The 26,538-nt window shown below is 39.9% G+C and overlaps 1 protein-coding gene across 4 annotated transcripts in view; it reads left to right on the top strand.

The window, feature by feature from the left end:
• The window catches only part of Zdhhc17 (zinc finger, DHHC domain containing 17), a 68,288-nt gene that overhangs the window by 30,092 nt on the left and 11,658 nt on the right, over positions 1–26,538 (top strand). For 2 of the 4 annotated variants that reach the window (NM_172554.2, NM_001359622.1), the window contains exons 4-10: positions 5,554–5,631; positions 6,083–6,227; positions 11,482–11,546; positions 12,129–12,291; positions 18,838–18,963; positions 23,547–23,689; positions 24,809–24,909. In NM_172554.2, coding sequence (NP_766142.2) covers positions 5,554–5,631; positions 6,083–6,227; positions 11,482–11,546; positions 12,129–12,291; positions 18,838–18,963; positions 23,547–23,689; positions 24,809–24,909 — 821 coding nt within the window. Of the gene's footprint in view, positions 1–5,553; positions 5,632–6,082; positions 6,228–11,481; positions 11,547–12,128; positions 12,292–17,570; positions 17,679–18,837; positions 18,964–23,546; positions 23,690–24,808; positions 24,910–26,538 lie in introns of all 4 variants that reach the window. The other 2 variants (XM_030245125.1, NM_001359624.1) reach the window with 2 other exon arrangements.

Raw genomic sequence — 26,538 nt, 5'->3', positions numbered from 1 at the left:
GTGGTCTTCTAAAATGACCTTTGTCTGTTGCAAGATATTTCTTTAATGAGGGGTGAGATCTATACTTGCCTGTGGACATAAGGGTAAGTGTTCAGAATGTAGTTCCAAATTATGCTGGTTTGGTAAAGGGGTTGTTAATAGGCTCTCAAAGATGGACAACTTTGCTTAGCAACTCCTGGGGAGTTGGCTAGGTTTCTAGGGAGGGGTCTAGCATGATTTCCCTTTTGTGTGGGCTTTCAGTCAAATCAGAGACCTGATGGTTGCTACCAAGGTATGCATGCTGACATTGTACCCTACAGGACCTTGTGCCGGGCTGGTTATTGTGTTCAGAGGTGTCAGAGCTAGATAAGGACTGGTGGTTGTCTCCTCCCTTGGGAGCTTAGATGGCACTGTCTGGTATTGTGAACATTTGTGTCCTCGGTGAGGATGCTTTCCAGTGAGATCCAGTTCAGAGCCTCTGGGGTCCTAAGCCCAAATGCATTGTCTCTTTAGCAGTGGAGACTCAGCTTCAACCTCTCATGGGCAGCAGTAATAGCCTACAATGTTTAAACATCTCTTGGACAACAGTGACCAACAACTCAATAGAGAGCGTCTTGTGCCAAGTGTTGGAGTTTTTGTTTTTTAGATGATCTGTGGTTCTTGGTGTAAGCATTGGTATCTCAGATCAGAAACTTTCATTTCAACTATACTTGTATACGTGGACTTAATGCTCTATATATTAAATTTTGGTGAGTGTATAATATGATTGCTTGGGACCTTTTTAGACATGCTGACTGTTATTTTATCCCCTCCCTCCCTAATCAAGTGTTCCCACTGTCTTTCCTTGTACCTTGCCAGTCCCTTCTCTTGCTCCTCTGTCCCCACCATGGTCCCTTTTACTTAACCGTTTAATGTAGTTACTCCAAGTTATATACTCACACCTATAGATTTGGAGCTAGGATCCACAGATGAGAAAGAAATTGCAAAGCTGTCTTGCTGGGTCTGTGTTACCGCACTCAGTATGATGTTTTCTGGTTCCATCCATTTACTTGCAAATTTCATAACTTTATTTTTCTTCAAGCTGAGTCGTCCACAGTGCGTATGTACCACATTTTCATTATTCCCAGATGAGCTGAAGGCTTTAGGTTGCTTTCATTCCCTATGAGTGTGAATGAAGTGGCAGCTAGCCTGGCCGAGGAGGTCTCTGAGGAGTAGGGCTGAGCGAGTCCTTTGGGCAAATGCTGAGGAGGGATTTATAGAGCTGGGGCGAATGATAGACTTATCGTTAGAGTTTTGAATATTCTTCACTCTGATTGCACAGTGGCTGGACCAGTTTGCAGTTCTTCCAGTAGTGAATGGGGTTCACTTCCCGCACATCGTTTTCCACGTCCCTGTCTTAGTTCCTGGTTGCTTTGTTGATGTTTGCCACTCTGTCTGGGTGAGATGAGTTTTGAGAGTTGTGTTGATTTGCAGTTTCCTAATTGCTGGGGCAGTGAGCAGTTTTGAGTTATTTCTTTTTGTTTGTTTGTTTTGGGGGCAGGGTCTCTCTATGTAATTCTGGCTGTCTTGAAACTATATAGACCAGGCTGGCTTTGAACTCATGGAGGTCCACTGAGTGCTGGAATTAAAGTTGTGTGCCACCATAGCTGCTCACACATGCCTTAGCCAGTTTTCGTTCTTCTTTTGAAAACTGTTTAGATCTCAAGTCAGTTTCATAGGGAATCTTTTTTTTTTTAAACTTTTTGAGTTCTTAGTATATTCAGGATTTTTATCATATGTCTCACACACACACACACACACACACAAACACTCTCACACACACACACACACACACACACACACACACACACACACACACGGCAAAGATTCTATCTCATTTTGTGGGCTTCCTGTTTGTTTATTTCTTTAGCTGTCCTGAAGAAGCTTTTTTTTTTTTTTCCTGTGATTTTTTGACCCCCCCTTTGGAGTTGTTAGAATTCTCTTAAATAATACAGTCGGCTTCCTGTGACAATCACAGTCGTTCCTCTGGATTCACCCTCAGATACAGATATGAGAAAAAAGTTACATGTGAATCAGTCAAGTCAACACATTTTGCATGGTTAAATTAAAGAAATAAAAATACTTGCGCTCCTCATATGTAGGGACGGAATAAAAAAACATTCTTCTCATCGCTTATTGGGGGAGCTAAGTCTGCTCACCTAGGCTACAAAAGAGGTTGAGGATCTTCACCATAGGGTGATGACCAGGGACACACAAAAAACGAACTCTGCACATTGAAAGAACAGTTTGGATTTGAACTGCAGTTACAGTTTGCAGTCATGTTCTAAGATCCAACACTGCAGGGCATAAAGAACCTTGAGTAGCACTTCCAGGAGCCAACTTGCTCCCTTATTGCTGCAACACCCACTTGTGATGCTAATTGTACTTTGTGGCCCATGGACCATGGCTTTTGTTACAAGCTAATCTTGAACAGTTGCTTTGGTGGCAACAGTCACCACCAATTCCTTAATCATTTAAAACGTGTTCTGGATTGACTCTAGTGGGTGAAACTAGTCTTGTAGCTATTGGCTTTTGTCTTTTAAATACTTGTTAATGTCCCTCTTCAAAACTTAGGGAATATTAGTGCCTGCAAGAACATTCTTTGATGATACCCTATAAAATGAATTCTAAATTCTTGCTAGTCCGTGTAAAAGACACACAGTCCAGGTCTTTTATTTACAAGCTGTGAGCTTAGACTGGGCAGGTTTCAGAGCTGTTCTAACTCACATCCCAGCCAATGTACCTCATGGCTATGTGCTCACAATCCATCCCCTCCTTGGACTTCTTTCTTCTCCTCTCCTTTCTATACCTGTGACCTCCAGCCAGGTATCTGAAAGCCGGCCTACCTTATACTGCCCAACCACAGGCTTTATAGCCTTTTATAGCCCAAAGAGCTTTGGGAGCAGGGTAACATAACATAATATGTTGTATGGGAGGATTTTGTCAGGGGCCAACCAGATTTGGGGGCTTAGTACTTAGCATTTGAAAATATAGCAGTACCAGACCAGTCTCCTAAACAACATTTTTTTTTGTAGTATTGAACAGAGGTTTGAATATAAAAATAAATATAAGAGCGAGTTAGGAGGAGAAGAGATGGTTCAGTAGTTTATAGAGGCCCCGGCACCTGCACCTATGCCAGGCTGCTCCCCACTGCCTGCGTCTTGGGTTTCAAGGGGACTGGCATCTTCTTCTAGCCTCTTGGGCACTTTACTCATGTGTATAAACCCACACACATACACATAATTAAAAATGTGAATACAAGCTGTACAAAATAAGAGTTTAAATGTTGTCAATTTGAGCTTAGGTCTTACATCTGGGGTACAAATACCATATTATGAAAACATAGTACTCTCTTTCAGGACTTTACAGTGAAGGAAAAGTCATGGAAGTCACTTTTTTTGGAAATCATTTAATAATTACTCAACACTGACTTGAATTGTATAAATTCACCAAGTAAAAATGAGTCCCAAGATGTAAACTGTCTATAGAAAAGAATAAGATTGTTTAAAAAGAGATCCCAGTGGAGTTTTTTTTTTTTTTTGCTTTAGATTCTAGTCTTTTCAAAACATTTTCAATCAGACACTTCAGACCTATGTAAACATTTGTGTGTGTTTTTTAAAAAGAAGATTTTATTTATTATGTATAAGTGGTCTACCTGCATATATGCCTACAGGCCAGAAGAGGGCACCAGATCTCATTCTAGGGGGCTATGAGCCACAGTGTAGTTCCTGGGAACCTCTGAGCCATGGCTCCAGCCTCCACCGTTTGTGTTCTTAATAGAACCCAGGCATGGTGGTGACACAGCTTTAATCCCAGCTACTCCTCTTCCAGGTCAGCTTGTGCTACAAAGTGATACCTTGTGTCCAAAGAAAAAAGAAACCCACATCCTGGAACTATTTTGCTGGGTTTCTTTAACTATGTTGCATGATGGAGAACTTGGTCGCTTTATTATATGCAATTTTACAAGACCAGTTTAATGCATATTTATATGAAGCAATGTTTTCTGAATTAAACATGTAAGAATGGTTATATTAAGAATTTAGAACTGTGTTCCTTAAGTGTGAATGCATTTGTTATTTAAAAATCACTTAGAATGGTGTTATTATATGTCAATTCTATGTCGCTATTTATGTGGGAAGTGTTTATCTCATGCCTTAAAGGCATTTATATTTGATTCATTGCGTTGATTAGTCCATAATTAAGCATCACAAAGAACAGCTAGGTCTTTTCATTTCAGAGTATATAAAAATGCTGTGACAGTAGTGTATTAAGTAGCAAAGCTGCCTTTCTCTTTTTAAAACCATGTTTTTTATAGCAAATAGGGCATAGTGAAGGGTTTCCTTTCTCATTTATAGGCGGTAGCATCTTCTGTGCCTGCTGCTTGATTTAATCCTTACTCACCCTCCGAGGAGAGGAGAGGAGAGCTTCACTGAAGTAGACAGTGCCTTGGCTATTCTTGGCTCTTCTGGACTCAGCTACTGATTCCAAAAGTTTGTTCAGATCTTTGTGGTTGCCTGAATATCTTTTTATATGATTTGGTTTTCTTACTCTTTTTATTTTAATTTTTATTCTTTACATACATTGCATCCCGACCACAGCTTCCCCAACCTCCTCTCTTCTTAGTCTTACCCCTACTTTCCCTCTTCACCTAGGTCTACTCCTCTGTTTCCCCGTTTTTTGTTGTTGTTGTTTGTTTTTTTAAAAAGGCCTCCCAGGTATATGAACTGCAAAACAAATTACAATGAGATTAGACACAAACCTTCACGTCAAGGCTGGATGAGGCAGCCTGTTAGGAGGAGGAGGGTTCCAAGTGTGGGCTAAAGAGTCACAGGTACCCCTCCCCACTCTCACTGTTAGGGCTCTCATGAGAACAACTCTGCAACCATAAGGTATATGCAGAGGCCCTAGGTCAGACCCATTCTAGGTTTGTGATGGTCATTTCAGTCTCTGTGAGCTCCTATGAGCCCTGCTTAGTTGATACTGTGGGCTGTGGTCTCATGGTATCCTCCATCCCTCTGGTTCCTAAAGTCCTTCCTTCTCCTCTGTGGGGCTCCCCTGCCTTGCCCAGTATTTGGCTGTGAGTCTCTGCATCTGCTCCTATCACTTGCTGGATCACTTGCCTCTCTAATGATCAGTGAGATATGCACTGATCTATGAGTATAGAACAATGATGTCAGTAGAAATTATTTCATTGTCTTTTTTTTTTTTTGCCAGTCATATTTGGTTCTATCCCAGGTCTCTGGGCTTACCAGCCTTTGGTTCTTGGCCATCCACATAGTGTTAAACGTGGGCTCCCTCTTGTGGTGTGGGCCTCAAGCTGTACCAGTTACTGGTTGGCCACTCTCACAAGTTCTGCGCCGTCATTATCCCAGCATATCCTGCAGGCAGGACAGATTGTAGGTGGAAGGTTTTGAAAAGACTGTTTATCTTCAAAGGCACAAAGTAGGTTGATAGTGGAAGATGTTTTATTTTTCACATAATTTCTTAAAGTTGAAGATGAACACTCTATAAATTACTACAAATTTTATTTTACAGATACTATATTTCGAAAGGTGCTATTGTGGATCAACTTGGAGGAGACCTGAATTCAACTCCGTTGCACTGGGCCACAAGGTGTACATTCACTTCTATATCATGCTTCGCCTTAGGCTCCTTTAGTTTTTTTTTTTTAAATGATAATGCTAATATTTGATGTAGTCAATCATTTATTTATTGCTGCCCAGTGTTATCTTCACTGGAAACAAAGCTACAAGTTGTTCCTAGGGAAGCAGGCTAATCCAATTGTAATACTTTGGAAGTATGCATGCATTTACTTAAATAGGTTTTTTGGGGGTTTTAAGATCATATTGGAATGAACTCACTTAATAATTACTATGCTTTCATTAAGTTATCAAAGCTGTTGCTCCAATTAAGACTTTGAAGAACTGTGAACTCCTGTGTCTTGTTTTAAAGCAACTTGATAAAATGTGTGCTTTGATTCCATCCTTACGCTCCTCAAGTCTGCGCTTTCCTAGAAGACTTTGGAATCACTTAATGTCTAAATGCTCGTCTTCCTGTTTTTTAGACAAGGCCATTTATCCATGGTTGTACAACTAATGAAATATGGTGCAGACCCCTCCTTAATTGATGGGGAAGGATGCAGCTGTATCCACTTGGCTGCTCAGTTCGGACATACCTCAATTGTTGCTTATCTTATAGCAAAAGGACAGGTAAGGAACTCTCAATAGTGTGCGTCTTAACCATGTATTATTTATGGCTTAAATGCCTGATATTCGAAGCATTACACTTTTAATACCTGAAAATACTTAAGTAGTAGTTTCTGATGGAGGAGGAGAGTAAAAGAAAGTGTAGTTATTTTTGTACTAAGTTTTAATGTACTTAAAGTAAGAGCAAATACAGTCACAAATTAAGATAATTTTCTGTTAAATTGGTTATGAAATTATAAGTGTGATAAATAAGTAATGGAAAGTAAGGGAAGAATTTTTTCCTTTAAATATTTCCCTTAAATATTGTCTTAATTAGGATTTCTATTGCTGTGATAAAAGAGCAAGAGTGAACGCAACTCGCAGAGGAGAGGGCGTACTTAGGTACATCCCATCCAGTCTAGCCCAGTCCTGCCCACAGTCAGGCAGGTGGAGGGAGCACTGCTCACCGGCTCACTCCCCGTGGTTTGCTTAGCCTGCTTTTTTTGCAGGACTATGAGAGGAGCAGGGGTGACTCCACCCACAGTGAGCTGGACCCTCCCACATCCATCCTTGATTAAGAAAATGTACCACAGGTTTACCCACAGGCACAGTCTGGGTAGAACTTGTATTTCAATTGAGGTTTCCTCTTCTAAACTGGCCGTGATCTGTGTCAAGTTCACATAAAACTGACCAGCACAACTGACCCCATGTCAACTTGATGTAGAATCATTGCAATTCCACTAGAGCCTTTCCTTTCTCATTTGTCCTCAAGATGGTATGTTAATCTTATCACAATATAAAACCTTCAAAGTCCCACAGTCTTTAAAAAATTCACACCTTAAAAAGTTGGATTTATTTAAGATCTCCAGAGTACAAAATAATCATTATATTAATTTAGATTTTATAAAATTAGCATGGCAGCGGTTTATTCCTTAACCACTGATTCCCCAGTAACCACACAGAGACTAAGGTTTATTAAAGTAGCAGTGAGCCACATACTGTGCAGTCATTACTGTGTGAAACCTCCAAGTTGTCAGGCTACCTCCCCAACAGTGTTCCCGTCTGTCTTAGTCAGGGTTTCTGTTCCTGCACAAACATCATGACCAAGAAGCAAGTTGGGGAGGAAAGGGTTTATTTGGCTTACACTTCCATACTGCTGTTCATCACCAAGGAAGTCAGGACTGGAACTCAAGCACGTCAGGAAGCAGGAGCTGATGCAGAGGCCACGGAGGGATGTTCTTTATTGTCTTGCCTCACCTGACTTGCTCAGCCTGCTTTCTTATAGAACCAAGACTACCAGCCCAGAGATGGCACCACCCACAAGGGGCCTTTCCCCCTTGATCACTAATTGAGAAAATGCCTGACAGTTGTATCTCATGGAGGCATTTCTTCAACTGAAGGTCCTGTCTCTGTGATAACTCCAGCTGTGTCAAGTTGACACAAAACCAGCCAGTACACCGTCTTAGTGCCATTTGTTCGTCCTCCCTGATCCAGCTCTTCTTCCAATGCCTCCTTCATCCACTCATGACTCCTCCTTCACTGAGTCTCCGTCTCCGCCCCTCCTTGACTTTTATTGGCAAGGCAGAGAATGAATGGAGAGCGGTGTTTACACAAGCTTGAGGCAGATTTCTTAGAAGTCATGTAAACGGAACGAAGCCGTGGCCACATGGAGACCAGATAGTGGGATAGGGAAACCAGCAATTGCGATAATAAAGGATAAACTTTACACAGTGTACAAAAACATTATGCCAACACCAGAGTCCATCTAAAATATAGTAGTCTCATAACTATAGGCTTCTGCAAAATTTAAAAAAAAAAAAAAAAGTCAAGCTAAAATCTGTGTATCCCCAAGATGGAAGACTCAGGATATATATAGTCACAGCCTGAACAAAGCAAAATCAAATGGGACAGTTAGTGTGAAGAGCTCAGAGTGACAGACATCAGGATTCCTCCCAAACCCGTGGGCTCCTTCACAGGCTTTTCACAGCCATCCCGACACATGGCATCTTGTCTTTAGTTAGGCTGGCTTCACCTCAGCCTGCTGCTGACCCATGCCTCTGGCCTCCCTAAAGTGCTCTAGGACACAGTGCCAAGGCTCAGTTGTTCTCTCCGACCCCCTCATGCCTTCAGAACCAGTTCCAGCTGCATGACTTTACACTGCTGAGTTCAGCTGCCAGCGTGAGAGGTACCTCGGCCCCTCTGGGCCACAGCTTCTGTGTGCTGACCCTGAGGAAGTACTCCCACATCTGCATCCTCGATGATGCTGGTCTCTTCTTACTTACTGCTCATCTCTTAACTAGCCAGCCAACGTAAATCATTCTAGAGAAGCAGAGATTTTACTTCAGTGGTGCTAATCTCTTGTAACCACAGCCAACTCTTTAGCTCCAGTTGACCAGACTGCCGCTTCTTCAAGGCCTGGCTGGGTCCTCTCTGGAAGGCAGTGATTGAGCAGAGTGTCGGTGTGGGCAAGACTTGGTCTTGCAAAAGTAAACATTGCTTAGTATTAATAGTATTTACTCTCTTGGATTCTTAGTTGTATTGGGGCCAAAAGCTGATGACGGCACTTTTGCTTAACAACAGGGCACTAGGTAAAGGATTTCTTGCTAGCACTTCCTTTTCTAGCCAGACAGCCAGAAGCCCTTCACTGCCTAGCTTTGTGAACCAGAGAGGGAGGAAAGGAAAAGAGTTAAGATACTTTATGTAGGTAGATATACACAGACATACATTCCTACATTCTCTCTTTGGCGGGGCCCAACCGTCTGCCTCAGTCAACTCCACATGTATTCATGAATGCATATGTGCATACACATATACCTACCTACCTACATACAAACAAGCAAGCATGTACATTTGGATGGATGGATGGGGCAGAGCTCCCCAAGTCTCCACAGCACACCACACCACCTTTCTTTCTTTTCTCTGGCCTTTCTATAGACAAAAGTTCTTAGAAAATTACCTCACAGATAAAATGTTATACAAAATGGGAGTTACTAAGGGATGCTGATATTAAGTTCAAAGCAGTGTTTCATTCTATATGTTCATTGTAAGTTCACAGCAGCAGTTTCTCGTGGCCATGTCTTATCATAGTGCACACCTGTGGCTTCATCCTTGGACCTGAATGCTATTCCTTGAACACAAATTTGTCCCAGGTCTAGATCTCCTTTTAGTGTAATTATGAAAGCTCACTGTGTTCTTACTATTATGAGAAGTGGGCACATTCTATTCTTGATTCTAACTTTATTACATCTTTCTAGCAAAACAACTAAAACAATCTGTTAAAATTTTCTTCCTAAGATTATTTGAATCAAATCAGGAGTGCTATAAAATCATTAATTCATCTAAACAGCATTAATTCATGAAAGTTATGTTGCTCTTCAGGAAATCTAATCAATAGGATAGGCTAATGCCCAGGAATTATTATATAAACGTAATAAGGACAGAAAAGGCATATCAGCAAGATGCAATCCTGAGATGAAGTCTCTTTGGGACCTTGCTTCTTAGAGCTCACCCATTGCAGACCATGCAAAAGCTGGGGGCCACTTGCTAGCCTTAGCCTATCCTTGAGGGCTCCTGACAGTCCTGTAGAGTCTCTCAGGGACCCTGAGAACATCTCTCTGAAACTTCACAAGCCAGGCAGGCTTCTATCAGTTGCTTTCTGTTAACATTCTTACTTTCCAAGCTCCTCAGAACAACCCACTGAGCGTTGAGCACTCAACACCTATTCCAGCACCAAGTGCAATGTCCCCATAGGCCTCCCCCAAACACACGGTCAGATCTGTCACAAGTACCCCATGACTGGTACAATTTCTGTTTTAGTTAGTGTTCCTACGCTGTGATAAAACACCCAAGATCAAAAGCAGTTTGGGGAGGAAAGCCTTTATTTTGCTTACACACTAGGCAATAGTTCATTGTCAGAGGGAGTCAGGGCAAGAACCCGAGGGGAGCCTGCAGGCAGGAGCTGATGCCCAGCCCTCTGGAGCTTTGCTTACTGCCTTGCTCCTCAGGGCTTGCTCAGCCTTCGTGGCCCAGGGTGGCTCCACCCCCAGTGAACTGAGCCCTCTCAAATCAGCCCTCAAGAAAATGTACCACAGCTGTCTTAGTCAGGGTTTCTATTCCTGCACAAACATCATGGCCAAGAAGCAAGTTGGGGAGGAAAGGGTTTATTCAGCTTACACTTCCATACTGCTGTTCATCACCAAAGGAAGTCAGGACCAGAACTCAAGCCGGTCAGGGAGCAGGAGCTGATGCAGAGTCCAGGGAGGGATGTTCTTTACTGGCTTCCCTCGGATTGCTCAGCTTGCTCTCTTATAGAACCCAAGACTCCCAGCCCAGAGATGGTCCCACCCACAAGGGGCCTTTCCCCTTGATCACTAATTGAGAAAATACCCCACAGCTGGATCTCATGGAGGCATTTCCTCAACTGAAGCGCCTTTCTCTGTGATAACTCCAGCTGTGTCAAATTGACACAAAACCAGTCAGTGCAACAGGCAAGTCTGGGGACATTTTCTCAATTGAGGTTCCTTCTGAAATGACCCTAATATGTGACATGTTGACCTAAAACTAGGTAGCACAAATATTGAAACTTGCCATCTGAATTGAAGTAAACTTCTGAAGCCAATTTTATCGACTAATAATTTTTTATTTTAATATCCTTCTGAGGGGAATGATTTTAAGAAATAATAAAACATGTTTCATCTCTCTGCTGCATCAAATAATGCACTTTCTGTCAGGAAACATGGGATTTAAGTTCTTGATGTTGATTTTTCTTCTTCTGAGTGTGCACCAGTGAGCATAAATCACATTAATTATATACATAGTTGTTAATTATATACCTATTCTTTAATTATAAACCTATTCAGCACATTGTGCTTTTCTAATAAATCTACTTTATTAACAGAAATACGGCCTAGGTTCTCTTCTGCTTCTTTTGTGCTGATTGTATAAAATCCGAATGTGCTGTGTTTTGGAAAGTGAATATTGCACAGCAGTGCCATGTGACAGGTTTCATTCTATGACCGAGTAGTGAAAGCTTCCTTTACTCTAAATGAAGATTGTGTCAGAATAGTGTAAACCATGACAAGGGACGGGTAAGGCAGAATTTGTAAACCACCTAGCTAGTTAATGGCAGAACTTAGCTTTAGTTAAAAATTATGAGACAAATTTGCATAAAGCATTCCCAGCTCAGTAGTAATGTATTAGATTGTATAATGTATAGATTAGATGTTTCCAACTAATTTTGGTTCAGATCTTAAAATTGTGCTGTCTGGTTTATTATCAGGATGTAGATATGATGGATCAGAATGGAATGACCCCTTTAATGTGGGCAGCTTATAGAACACATAGGTATGTAATTGTTCTGGGCTACTCTGATCATTCGGCATGATACAGTGTGGACAGGCGGGGTTAGAAGGAGCAGCAGCTGCTGTACCCAGTGCTGGGGAAGCTGGTGCGGCAGAGATGGACTGGTGCAGAGCACAGGCTACTCTGCCTGCTTTGCTCTCTGTGCTCACAGTGGAAGAAGAGATTACCTTTTTTTTTTTAACCTTTTCCTGTGATTCTGTTGTAAGTTTTATGTTTCATTTGTAAGTTGTCTTAAATCATTTTTGGATCAGTCTAAATTGAAATACAGTATTTTTTATTCTTTAAATATATAGATGTTATAGCACAGATTTTCAGATTAAAAATAGGAATGTTAGGTCCAAGTGTGCTGCCTCTCAGCCCCATATTAGCTTATCCAGGGTTGTGCATCCATGACAGTCCATGCTGCAATATTGTTTAATTCCTGACTGTAATAGTTGCGAGGCTAGAATAGATGTGCTCCGAGATGGAGTGAGAATGCAGCCACAGTCAGTGTAGCCTCTGTAATGATTTCGATAATTGAAATTAGGGTTGTTGTTGTTGTTTGTTTGTTTTTTTCCTTTTCAGTGTGGATCCAACTAGATTGCTTTTAACATTCAATGTTTCAGTTAACCTTGGTGACAAGTATCACAAAAACACTGCTCTGCACTGGGCAGTCCTAGCAGGGAACACCACAGTCATTAGTCTTCTTCTGGAAGCCGGAGGCAATGTGGACGCCCAGAACGTCAAGGTAAGCATGCTTGCTGTGGGTGGAGAAGGAGGACCAGCAGGAGTCCTTCGGAAACATGGGCTTCTTTAAGACTGGGAACATTGGGAGAAACTTACTATTTAGTTCAATACTTTACTTCTTCAGGATAATTTGTTTTTAAGACATAGGTAATTTAATTCCTCTTATGATATTAAGTTGGTTTTTAGTTTGTGGGTGGCCTTTTTATTAGTGAATTTGTACTGAATTTTAGAAATTACATACTTCTAACTACACAAATGAGGGACAGTAGCTTCCTGGTTTCTTAATACCTTTATGTATAAGTTTATAGTTGCAAAATACACTATCTGGTCAGTAAAATGGCACAGCTGGTAAAAATCACTTGTTTGTAAAGGCTGGCAACCTTTGAACGAGTCCCCGAAGCCATCCAGGTAAAGATGTGGAGGGAGAGAGCCAGCTCTGTACTGTCCTCTGAGCACATGCATGCCACAGCACATGCGCACCATACCTTCACGCACAGCAGTAAGAACACAGGTAAAGATGTGGAGGGAGAGAGCCAGCTCTGTACTGTCCTCTGAGCACATGCACGCCACAGCACATGCGCACCATACCTTCACGCACAGCAGTAAGAACAGCAGTAGTGAAAGCACACTCATAGGAAATTGGAGTCGTGCTTTGACTTGGTCATTTTAGTAGCATATGTCTTTGAGGAGCAAGACTTTTAAATTTGGTAAAACACTTTATGATGTTTATAGAATAATGGTGAATTAACCCAGGATAAGCATACAGAATTCATCTAAGTGCCAAGTACAATTTAATATGTACACTTTTGAGTTTTAAGAATTTGTACATATCTACAAACACAAGATTCTGCTGGGGAACTGGCAAGGTGACTCGGTGGATAAAAGGTGCTGGCTGCCAAGCCTGATAACCTGAGCTCTACCCCCAGGACATGGTGGAAGGAGAGAACTACTCTTTCAAGTTGTCCTCTGACTGCCACATGGGTCATGTGGTACTGGTGCACTCACACAAACACAACATCAATAAGTGGCCAAAAAATAAATAAATAAATAAAAAAGGTTCTGTTGGTAGTCTCAAATTTTTTATTTATCTTTTGCATTTTTACAGACTTAGGACCCTTTAGCAGTAATTTGAATGACTGCAAATATTGGACAAACATTTGTAAGGATTAGCTATAATTTGTAGTATTTTCTGAGCCATGTTTTATAAATGCCTAAAGGATATGTGCTAATTAAATGTAAAGGGAGTTTAAGCTATATACTAACCTAAAATAGCCAATCAAAAAGTAGGTATCTCTTGCTGGATCAAGGCATCTCTTTATGTTCTAATGACAAATTTTTCCTTTATTTGGTTACTTTAAGAAGAGAAGGTTAGACTGTTGAAAATGGGTTGGGCTGTGGGTTTTTTTGTTTGTTTTTTAACGTTTATTTCATAGCTTAGTTAATTTTTAGAAACTAGCCTAATTGCAAATTTTGAGTTTAGTTTAAATATTATAAACTATGAAATTGAATTAAAAAAAAAAACATGTGTTTTCTTTCTTTTTTTTTTCTACTTTTTTAACTTTTAAGTCTTGTTCCTACTCAGGATGATGAGAATCGTCCACTACAACACTTGGAAAAGGGAAACGTGGCTTATTGTAGTAACGGGCATGTGATGAGCATCTAGCAATTACCGATAGGCTAAAACATGAAGATTTGCAGTCTTTAGTTTTACCCAAGCTGGCATTTATGACAGCCAGGATACCATTCTGCTACTTCAGAAGTGATAGAGTAATGTTTGCCTTTTCAAAATATTGAAAGCGAATGCTGTGAAAATCCTAAACACTAGCATTCGTAAACTCTGCCGACCGAGCCCAGGACAAAGAAGACAGGTGATAACTCTGCTAAAGTGACCGGTGCTCCTTTAGGCAAAAGTAACCGGAGTGTCAGCCTCAGTTTTGTCACCTGCATTCTTTCCATCTCGCTCTCTTTGACTTTGAGAGCCCCAGACTTAAGGATCATGAACTAGAAATACATTTCAAGATAATTTTTCTTATATCACTGAAAGAAAAATTGAACCAATTTCAGTACAGCAAGGAATTAGTCTGTTTGCTTTCTCTTAATTGCTATATTAATATAGTTGAACTACGGTGTACCAAACAATTATGAAAGCAAGTTGGCTAAACAGTTCCGTAGTTTGAAACTAGTGCTGTAGTCATATAAAACCTTAGTACAGTTTTCTTCAGTCATGATCTTTAAGTATTTGCAGTGTGTTTGAAAATTTTAACATCTTTTCAAATAACCTTTAATGTTGATAAGATATAAAAGTCCAAAGTGAATTTCAGCAGAAAGGTGATGGTGCTTGAAAGTACTCACGTTGGTTCCCGTCCTCTCTGTTCTGGGGTCAGACATATTAGTGATGTGTTTCCAAGATTAGAATACCCCGAAGAGTCCACAATGCCGAATATTGAGCTTACTAATGTGCCTGTAGACATTGTATGTAAATTCATGCCCTTTTAAAACTATTCATAAGCTTCTCATTGATATCTTTATTTTATCTGACATAGATTCAAAGTTGACTGTTGGTTAAAAAGAAAAAAGTCCCATTCCCATATTAGAGACTGAATCCAGGATTTCATGCATGCTAGGGAAACAGTCTACCACTGAGTAGAAATATCCTCTAGCCTAAAACAGTGACTGAGAGTGTCATGCTCTCGGTAACTTCTGGAGTAACAGTAAAGCTAAAGGAAATTAAGTCTGAAATTCATTTGCTTATGCAAGAGGGGAAAATATCTCTGTCTGCTTTCCTAAGAAAGACTTTAGTTCCTAAATGTTCTTTTCATATAATTAAAAGGAGAAAGAATGAAATACTGTTTCTATTGGAATCTAGCATTCTCTGTATACTTGAAGTGTAGTCACCACTTTCAATAGAAACCATTTCTTCATTCATTCAGTAACTATTGGTTCGTTGGGAGTTTGTCTGCATGTTCAAGCCAGATTAAGCTCTGTGTTGGTCTCAGAACATATTCTCTTGAAGAAATAAAATAGTGTAGAAATGAATAATGAGAATCAATTGAGTCCGAGCCTGAGACGGTGAGAGTGATGTGAGGGTTCCTCTGAGGTGATAGAGTCCTTGGAGGTGTGAGGAGAAGAATCAGTTGTGTGGAGATAAGTGGTAAACGGATTGTTTCTATAGAGAAGTCCACGCTTTACAAGGCCGGGGAAGGTAAGGCTGAGTTTTAGGCAGATTTGAGGCTGGCTTAGAAGTACAGCAAGTGAGAAGTGACTTGAGAGACAGATGCCAGATCACGGAGACTCTGTGATAAGAAGCTTAGTTGTTTATGAAGTCCTAGGACACAGACCGGTTTGTATAGCCTGCCGTAGGCTGTGCTTTCATTTAGATGCTGTTTTGGTTGGAGACGTGAGGGAATCACTAGGACAGGACAGGAGAAAGGCTGCTGCTGCTGCTGCTGCTTTTGAAGGACCGTGTTAGCTTAGCCAGGATGGGGCTAGCTGAGATGATCGGAGATACTGTCTACAGTACTGTTAGATAGGTTAGATCTGAGAAGGAAAGAAAGCATCGTTGAGGACGCGGCTTTGCTCAGTTAACTTGTCTTCCACGCGGGTTGAGATTGTGAAGGCTGAAGGGAAAGTGCTCTTTTGAGGGGAAAATAGTAGGAATCCATTCTGTTTGATAATATTTAGCATGGTGTCTTTTCTCCGTGTAGCATTTAAAGCTAATTAGGCTACTGCAGACGTTGAAAAGGAAATTTCATCTTAAAATCTCCAACATTGATTCTTTGTCCATAATTTTGACATTTATTATTTCATTTTTCATTTTAAGTACTAGGAAAGATCATATTATTAAAAATGAATTGTAGAGGCTGGAGAGATGATGACTTAGCAATTAGGAGCACTGTTGCTCTTGCAGAGGACCTGGGTTCATTTCCCAGCACCTACACAGTGGTTCACAACCATCTGTAACTCCAGTTTCAAGGGATCTAACACCTTGTGACTGGCAGGCACCATGTATGCATGTGGTGCACATACACACATGCAGGCAAAACAATAATACACAATGAATAAAATAAATATATCTTTAAATTTTTTAAGTAAAAATAAATTGTCAGGGTAGGATGTAGCTACAAGTCTAGATTTGTTTTTAAAAGGTATAAAAACGTTATATTCTTTAGACAAGATAAAACAGACCTTCTCTGCTGTAATTATTTACTATTTGGCCCTATCCTAAAATAATTATTTTAAAAATATGGTTAATTTATGTTAACTAGAAATTGCTTTTGCTGCAAATTGCTTGTTTGAAAAAGAAATTAAATTCCTTTAATATACAAAATAAAATTTTCTATTAAAATAAGACAACTTACTTTGAAGTAATATTAATAAATTAATTTTAATAAATAGATAACTAAAGTACTTAACGTTAAAGTACTTAATGTTTATATTTGGAGCAGTAAGAAGTAGCTAAATACTCTAGGTTAGGTCGCTGATGGATCTAGGATGGCATGGGCTTGTTTAAAATACTGTGACAGCATTTGGGGGGGCCTTTTCTGACACTTTCATAAGTAAGTGTCAGAAGAATTTTACAGTCCTAGGTTATGGTTAAATAGCAACCATAGGGTAAAAAGGTAATTCTGTACTAAGAATAACAAAACAAATTTATTGGCTTATGTCATATTTTTTGTTTCGTTTTACTATTGTGGTTTTGTTAATTTTTAAGGATCTTATTCTATAGTTAGAGTTACATAGATAAAGTTAGAAGTTTAATTTGGGAAGAACAATTAATCTGAGTGTTACCCAAGCATTTCCAAAATTTTCTTTTTAAAACTGTCAAAGGCTGTCAGTAGACAGAAGGATCTCCTATAGTTTCTTGGAAGGAGGTGAGAATCTCTGTAGAAAAAGTTGTTGATCAGTTCTTGAACACCCGACCTCAATGGTCTCTAATATGGTTTAACAGTGAGGTTCAGTCCCACTGAGACACAGCTTCAAGTGATCTTCCACCTTAGCCATGGTTATTTGACCAAAACCCCTGAAGAATTTCTTGTATTTACTACCAGTGATATAGTCTCTAAATACTCCATGTGGATTCTTGCTGATGTTACTGTCGTTAGTAATACTATTTTGGCTGTGACATGGAGTAAGCAATATAGACTTGATTCCAAACCCTGGTTTTAGTATAACTCTGGAATTGTTTGTTTATTTTACCATTGGAATAAAAGAACTATACAGTCAGGTGACTAGAGAAGTTGAAAGGTTTTTTTTTAAAGCTCCCTCAATCTTTCTGTCTAGGCAATCCTTAGGTGTCACATGGCCCTCTAGTGGAAGGGGTGCTCAGCTGGACCGAGGCAACTGCAGGATATTCTGGGAGTTGTTACCCAAGGGATGGCTATTATTCAGGTAATATTTATAGTTTGGATTAATTAGCTGATTCTGAAAACTTAGGTGATGGAATTCTGGAATAAGCAAGGAATATCTAAAATAAAATATCCCTATTGCTGAAGGCTTGCCTAGATTAGCCCAGTCCTTGTTAAATACCATTGGTTTTCTATTAACAATGTGCTTGGGCTTTTGAAGATTTTTATTATTGTTGTTTGTTTGTTTATAATTCTTTGTTACTATACAATAGTATTATGCTTAATTTTTGTGTTTTTAAAAGTATATTCCACGCTTAATAAATTATTATCTTTCCCCAAAATGAGATTCTGGTTTGTTTGATTTTTTTAATCCAGTATTTTGAAGTAAAATTTCAGTGGTTATTTTTTTTTAAAATAATTTGAATATCATTCTTCACATTTTGGCAGCTTTATCTTTTTATTTAAAGAGTCAGATAAATAGAGGACATTAAATAGATTGGATATGTAGGTGTCTAATTTACAAAAGAATAGAAGATTAAATTAGGAAAAGCAGAGAAGGAACGACTAGGAGTGAGTTGTGTCTTTTTTGTTTCTGACGTGTTACTGTGTTCCTGGCATTCTTGTTTTAGGGTTGAAAGACCTCGTGGCATCGCACCTGCATGAACTGCTTTTCTCTCAGTCACTCTCTTGTTCTCTTGGGGACGTTCTGTGTGGGTGGTGACTCTGTGGTAGGTCGAGTGCCAGTACATTGTAGAAGTCGACACTGACTTTTTCTTTCTTCCTAGTCTCTTGTGAAGGCACTTTCCATTCCTGAAGTAAAACAGATTTCTGACAGCTTGCCACACTGTTAGGATGGCTTAGCACACTCAGTGTTAGGAGTGTGCACTAACTGATAAATTTAATGGTAGCCTCTGATCCAGCAGGTACTAAAATACCTACTTTTTGATTTGCTCTCTAATTTGTCAAAAATGCAAACAAAAATAGAATCTAGAGTATAAGATGAGAAAATGTATTTTCTTTTGTGTTTTGAATGGGAAATGATAACAGGTATGTAATAATTTAGGATTTTTAATTGATTTTACTCAATGTCAGAAACTTGTTGATGAACTTATGCAGTCAATTTATTTTTAAGAAATTTCTTTAAAAGTTATTAGTGAAGCTATTAGTTTTTTAATGTGAGCTTCTTGTATTTACTTTGTCAGGGTGAGTCAGCACTTGATTTGGCAAAGCAAAGAAAAAACGTGTGGATGATCAACCATTTGCAGGAGGCAAGGCAAGCGAAAGGGTATGACAACCCATCCTTCCTCAGAAAGCTGAAGGCTGACAAGGTAACTGGGGCGGAGGCACTTCCAACCTGCAGTTGTAATTCACTTTGTTGCATAAATGTTCACGTGCCTGAAGTCTTACATTTTCCACTGTAGTGTTTAAAGTACTATTCCATCCAAAGTAAGATGAGAGTATTTAACAGTTTCTTAGAATTACTTATGGCCCGCGCTGTGATGTTTAAGGAAGATGTCTGCATGTAAATGGGTCTAAATCTCCCTTGATGCAGCATAACATAAATTCCACCTAACTGGTCTTCAGTAGATAAAAGCATTCTCTGTACATTTGTTGATGTAATAATGAATTTTGAACCATCTAATTCTTCACACGAATTTTCTGAACCAAGTACTATAGCTCTAATTATTTGCGCCTTTTATTCTTTGTGATATAACTTTAGAGAGAAAGCTTCCATTTTTGGCTGTTTCGTAGAAAGTCCATTTTCTCCCATGAATCTTCAGTTTTGAAATTTTATGGCTGTTTGGCTTAACTGTTTACTTATGATAGGATTTTAAAACTTAAAATGTTTTCCCAATGCAGAATCTATGTTCCTTAGAAAACATTATTTCCACTAAAAAGGAAGATATTATTTAATTGGCATTAAAAAATATATATATGCTGTTGGAGATTTAATTCAGTGGTAGAGTGCTTGCCTAGCAAGCGCACAAGGCCTTGAGTTCATTCCTCAGTTCTAAGTAGCAGGGGGGAAATGTGTGTGTGTGTGTGTGTGTGTGTTTGTGTGTGTACATATGTATATATTTTAGCTCAAGAGTAATCCACAACTTGAGTGACATTAAGTTACTCTTATTAATTTTTATAGAAAACTTGAGTACTTAAGCTTTACTAATGGCAGTACTAAAAATCATAGAAGTTAATATTAATCCATTATGAGTGTGACAGAAATAAATAAAGTGTGGTATACTTGAAAGCAGCAGCTCATTTATTCATAAGAATTCAGCCTTCCTTACTGGGCGGACAGTCCCTGGTCCCTCCCTCTGACGCCGGCATAGCTGTATTTGCAGCTTGCTAACTTGCGCAGGTGTTCTGAGCCTCGCAGAGAAGGGGTGGATTGTGTCTGCGAGCAGTGCTGGTGCCTGCAGTCATTTCATAGCTGGAGAACTGACTTACTTTGATTTCATTCGTTGGCTGCACGTTACATAATCTGACTTTGCTGAATATAAATATGCCAAACTTGTTTTTTTTTCTATAGGGTCAGCTGAAAATAGTTTCTTAATTTACAGATAATACATTAATATATAAATTTCCTTATTTATATATTTGAGTATTGTTTCTCTGTAAAAAGAGAGCTTTAGGGATTGAAGAGATGGCTCAGTGTGTTCTTGCAGAATACCTGAGTTCTGTTTCTAGCAGCCATGGAGGGCAGCTTACAGCATCCTGCAGTTCCTGCCCGTCTGGCCTCCAGAGACACCACAGTTACTTCCTCCCTCCCCAACATTTACAAACAATGACAAATTAAAAGTAAATCCGAAAAATGAGACAGAGCACAAATGTCACAAAGCACTCAGTTAGGCCTCCAATAGGCCTTTCTCAAAACATAGGCTAACATATACCTTTATGTTGTATGTTATAACATCTACCTTTATGTTGTATGTTAACATAGGCTAACATCTACCTTTATGTTGTATGTTAACATAGGCTAACATCTACCTTTATGTTGTATGTTAACATAGGCTAACATCTACCTTTATGTTGTATGTTAACATAGGCTAACATCTATCTTTATGTTGTATGTTAACATAGGCTAACATCTACCTTTATGTTGTATGTTTGGGGACCACAGAGATGGCACAGCAGTAGAGGACTTGTCTCACAAGCAGCAAGCATGAGGACTGGAGGTTGGATCCCTAGAACCCACAGCAAGCTGGATGGGTGGGTCATATTCCACAACCCCATCAGCCCGGGGCACCAGCGATGGGGAGTCTATGGAGCAAGCTAGCAAGTCAGAATAGCAAAGAGACTCTGACTCAGTATAAAAGAGGACAGAGGAGACAGCTGAGATCAGCATCCACGTATCTGAGCATACACGTGCATGTGCACACTGCACGCATACATGTATGTGAAGATGAGCTTCATCATGTAGTGCAGTGTGTGTTATAGTGACGTCAGCTTAGAGGCTGAGCTTCCTGGTTTTCCTTCAGTAGCTTTCAACACGTTAAGGTTTGTTTGTCTCTAGTCTGGAACTGTTTAAGTATGCCAGGCATTTGAACTCATGGACATCTGCCTTCTAAATGCTAGGGTTAAAAGGTAGATGCTAACCTATGTTTTGAAAAAGGCCTATTGGAGGCCTTATTGAGTGCTTTGTGACATTAAGTACCACAATTATATGAACTCTTTTTTTTTTTCTACTGCACATTGGAAACTTTTAAATTATGAACATGATTTTGTTTGCCAGCCTATTGAAGCATATGCTGTGTTTGCGGTGGAGAGAAAAACTAAACAAGGTAGTGCTGACACCCGGGCTTCACTGCATTGTACTTTAAAGTCACCTCAAGGGAGGACACAGCTGGGTGGCAGTAGACAGATTCAGAGGGAGCTTGGGTCTTGGGAAGCAATCTTAAAACTGCTGAGATTTTGAAAGTTAGAATATTTTCAGTATGTGTACACATGCATATACATGCATGAAGAGGCATGCACAGGACATGTGCAGCATGGAGATGCCAGAGGTTGATAGCAGATGCCTTCTTTAGTTGCTGCACCACCACCACCACCACCATCATCATCATCATCATTTTGAGACAGTGCCTCTCACTGATTTGGCTAGACTGGGTGATGGGTAATCAGCCCCACAGATCCTGTTGTTCTCTCTCTAGTGCTGCGATCACAGGGAAGTGTGAACACTTCCAGATAACCCAGGAAACCAAAGAAAAGATTCCAAGTTAGTTTGGTGACCCAATGAGTTTATTGGGATTGCTTATAAGAATTTGGATTAAAAACCTATTAAGAAAATAAAAAGATTATCAACAAGCTACAAACTAGAAGATGATACTAACAAGTCATATGTAAACAAAAGACAAAGATACAGAATGGAAAGCCCAACAATGAAAATTTGTCAAAGAATCCAGTTTTAAAGCGAGCTAATGAGTTTGGTGGTATATGTATGCCTGCAGGCCAGGACTTGGGAGGCTAAGGCAGGGGGCTCAACTTCCAGGCCATCATGGGCTATATGACAAGATGCTATCTTAAGTATACATACATATACACAGAGAAAGGAAGAAGTCTAAAGACATACCTGATGCTGCACAGAGACTGGATTCCTCAAATGTTTGCTGGTTCGGATTGTAAATTAATATAATACTATGGAAAGCAACTTGTAATCTGTATAGTGCAGAATTGCAGTTACCTCAGAGGCATGATAACTTAAACTCATAGAAATCTATATGCCACTATTTATTGCATCTTTATTCATAATCCAAATTGTAAAGTTTGATGTTCCTTAATAGGTAAATGGTTAAATAGACTGTGATGTATCCATACTGTGAAAGTTAGATCAAATGGAAGCCATGTGTGGTGGCATATACATTTAATTCCAGTGCCCAGGAGGTAGAGGCAGGCAGATCTCTGTGAGGTTGGGCTATACCATGAGACTAAAATAAAACAAAACAAGGAAAGAAAACCGCAGTGTCTTTATGTACTTTTGTCACCTAAGATGAGCTGTTCCGTGAACAAGGCAAGCAGTACCGCTTATTCCTGCTGTGAAGATACAGCTGTGGTAGATCTCACAGATAGAGAGGTGTGTGAGTTTGTGTATCCCAAGTGTGCACTCTGACAGCCAGCTCAGTGTACCAACTGTACAGAAGCATCTCTCGAGTTCTGAGCACCATGGCCTGGGAGGGCTGCTGATTCAGTTCATGTTGGTTTGCTTGCTGGCTTGGTCTTTTTGGGGTGTGTGTGTGTGTGTGTGTGTGTGTTTGTGTGTGCATGCATGTATTTGCACACATCTTTATAGATAGGGTACATGTGTAGAGAAGCTAAAGGACAAGTTTTGGGGAGTCCTTCCCTTTCACTGTGGGTCTCAGGGGTCAGACTCAAGTGTTCCATGTGGTGAGGCAAGCACATGAACCATCTTATTGACCTTGCTTTTATGCTTTATTTCATTTTACAGTTTTAATAGACTGTTAGTTTATATGTCTTCTCCAATTTAAGCAACTTTAGCTGTCTACAATGTGATAAAGCCATTGTGATTGCCCTTGTTAGCAGGTCCTCTATTAAAAAGGGGTGTTGCGCTGTGAACTACTCTCTGGCTAGCCCATGGTAACCTGTCCTACTGTTTGCTGTTTTTATGGCTGCGTGTGTAGAACTCACTCCGAAATTTGAACTTCTCATTTTTCACTGCCTTAACTAACACACTCCTTTTAAATGTTAATTTTTGTGTAGTGCCTGAACACCGTAGGCAGATTTGAATGAGTGAATGTTACTTGTGTTACTTGTGTGTGTTACTTGTGTTACTTGTGTTACTTTCACAGACATAGCCGTGGTTAGGACTGAGATCATTGGAAACACGAAGGGACTGAGATCATTGGAAACACGAAGGGACTGTGTAACCTCTGCTTTTGTTTTGTTTGTTTTACAGGAATTTCGGCAGAAAGTAATGCTGGGAACCCCATTCCTGGTGATCTGGCTGGTCGGGTTTATAGCAGACCTAGACATTGATTCTTGGCTCATTAAAGGGTTAATGTATGGTGGCGTTTGGGCTACAGTGCAATTTCTTTCCAAGTGAGTGTGTTCTTTTTAACTTCAATTTTATGAAAAAAACATAATTTGCACTCTGTTATATTAAATTAATGTTTAATAGCTTAGGATATTATCTGCTTTGGTAATTTGTGAAATTATTGTTAAGCATTATTAAAATTATTCAAAAAGTCTCCTAGTGTGAGATTTTTGAAGGTAAAATACATTCTGAGAAATAGTTAAAATATTTCTTAGAAGCGAATTTGAGCTTGTTGCTCTGTAAGTGTGATGTATTACTTTATTATTCTACTTGCCTTTCTGTAGGTATTGGTTTTGGTTGTTGGCATTAGACAAGAGTTCTTGTGCTCTGCCCAGTACAGAGCAGGCTTTTTCCATTGCTTTAAGCACGGACCAGTTCCTTTCTTGTTGAGTCTTTTTGCCCTAAACGTTGCCTGGTTCAGCAGTCCTAGAAAGGTATCTGTGATCCACGTCTTCCTACTTAACTTGCCTTCTTTAAGCATCTTGTTTTCACTGGAAATTTAGGAAGACTTTGGAAATAGTTCACACAAGAGTAACTATGCGTCATAAGTCATATGCGACTGTTAGTTCTGATAAGGACTGACTGCTGGGCTGGGTACCTCATCTCTGAAGTGTTTCTAGGAGCTCTGACAGGTTATTAAATATTATAGGAAATCATGAAGACTATTGATCTACATGGATAAAGGGTCCTGTTTGTATCAGTGAGATTCATTGGTATTTCTTCCTATCACAAACACAAGCCTTCAGTTACATGGGATCAGCCAGTCCATCTTACTTGAAAATACATGTCCATATACCTTAACTGAAGTGGGCAGGTCAGGAGACATGAGCATTGTCGTGTCCTCACTTGCCAGAACTGCAGCGTTCTCGAAGAATGTGCTGGTGATGAAGTTGCTGTATAGTAAAGTGAATTACTGATCTCAGAAGTTGGATGGAATACACTGAAATTCTAAAGTTGGAAAGTGCATGGAATACAGTGATGTCCTTGGTAGGCTAAAGCGTCTTGATGAACTCAGCACTGTGAAGACAACCCCTGTGTTTAAATAGCTTTGGCCTTTGTGATTCTAAGCTCAGTGTTCTTTAATGAAATATGCCACGTGACGTTTTATAAAATCTGTTTTACAGGTCCTTCTTTGACCATTCAATGCACAGCGCATTGCCCCTTGGGATATATTTGGCAACCAAATTCTGGATGTATGTGACATGGTTCTTCTGGTTCTGGAATGATATCCTTCACTGTGGGAATGTGCTTGCTGCCGTCTGACGCAGGCATCTGTGGCTGTGCTTAGGGAGCTCCTCTACCTAGGGACGGTGGGAGCTGATGTGGATAAGTAAGGAATACTTCATACCTAGTGTAGGGTCCTTAGAAACGGCAACAGCCACAAACACCACTGCAGCCAGTAGTCACTCCGTTTAAAAATCACCCATATCAACTTAGGATACCCAAGATATAAGATACAACTTGCCAAACGCATGAAATTCAAGAAGAACGAACACCAAAGTGTGGACACTTTACCCTTTCTTAGAAATGGGAACAAAACACCCATAGAAGGAGTTACAGAGACAAAATTTGGAGCTGTGACGAAAGGATGGACCATCTAGTGATTGCCATATGCAGGGATCCATCCCATAATCAGCTTCCAAATGCTGACACCATTGCATACACTAGCAAGATTTTGCTGAAAGGACCCAGATATAGCTCTCTCTTGTGAGACTATGCCGGGGCCTAGCAAACACAGAAGTGGATGATCACAGTCAGCTATTGGATGGGTCACACGGCCCCTAATGGAGGAGCTAGAGAAAGTAGCCAAGGAGCTAAAGGGAACTGCAACCCTATAGGTGGAACAACAATATGAACTAACCAGTACCCGGGAGCTCTTGTCTTTAGCTGCATATGTATCAAAAGGTGGCCTAGTCGGCCATCACTGCAAAGAGAGGCCCATTGGACTTGCAAACTTTATATGCCCCAGTACAGGGGAACGCCAGGGCCAAAAAGGGGGAGTGGGTGGGTAGGGGATTGGGGGGGTGGGTATGGGGGACCTTTGGGATAGCATTGAAAATGTAAACAAGGAAAATACCTAATAAAAAAAAAGTGAAAAAAAAATCACCCATATCTTGTAAGCTAGTGTTAGCTCATTTTGTTGATGGGAAAATTTAGGCCTTAGGAGCCCAAGGCTATATAATATAGCTGGTCTTTGGTAAAGGTAGGATTGAAAGCTGTCCAAACCCATAGAGTCATTTGCAGTGGGGTCTTGCTATATAGTATAAACTCACCTGGAGTTCACAGCAATCCTCCTGCTTCAGCTTCCCAAGTGTTAGGGACTTTATTAGTCTTATTTATTTATTTATTTATTTATTTATTTATTTATTACTTAATAAGTCTTTGCTCAATATCTTTTGCTTCATAAAGAAAGTACAATTAATATATCAAGCACACACTTCATACATTACCAAATAAATTACCAACATAAAATCCTATTTTTCATTTTTTGATTTTTGAAACAGGGTCTCTCTAAATAACCTTGGCTGTCCTGGAACTCACAGTGTGGACCAGGCTGGCCTCAAACCCATAGAGATTCACCTGCCTCTGCCTCCCAGATGCTGGGCTTAAAAGCATGTGCCACCACACCCAGCATAAAATACTTTTTAAAAACAGTATAGTTTGGCACTGTAATTACACACAAGCCTATTTACCACACCATCTGGCTTGTTTGGTTTTGAGAAGGTTTTATCTTGTAGTCAGACCTGTTTTGGGATTCTGTCATCAAGGGAGTCCTGCCTCAGCTTCCAAGTGCCTTGGGCTGAAGGCCTGTACTGCTGGGTTCTTTTTTTTTTTAACTTCTTAATTCATTCTC

The sequence above is a fragment of the Mus musculus genome, chromosome 10 (genome assembly GCF_000001635.26).
Source record: "Mus musculus strain C57BL/6J chromosome 10, GRCm38.p6 C57BL/6J".
Taxonomy (NCBI): Eukaryota; Metazoa; Chordata; class Mammalia; order Rodentia; family Muridae; genus Mus; species Mus musculus.
The sequence above is the reverse complement of the archived record's forward strand: the minus strand, read 5'-3'. Positions and strand labels throughout refer to the sequence as shown.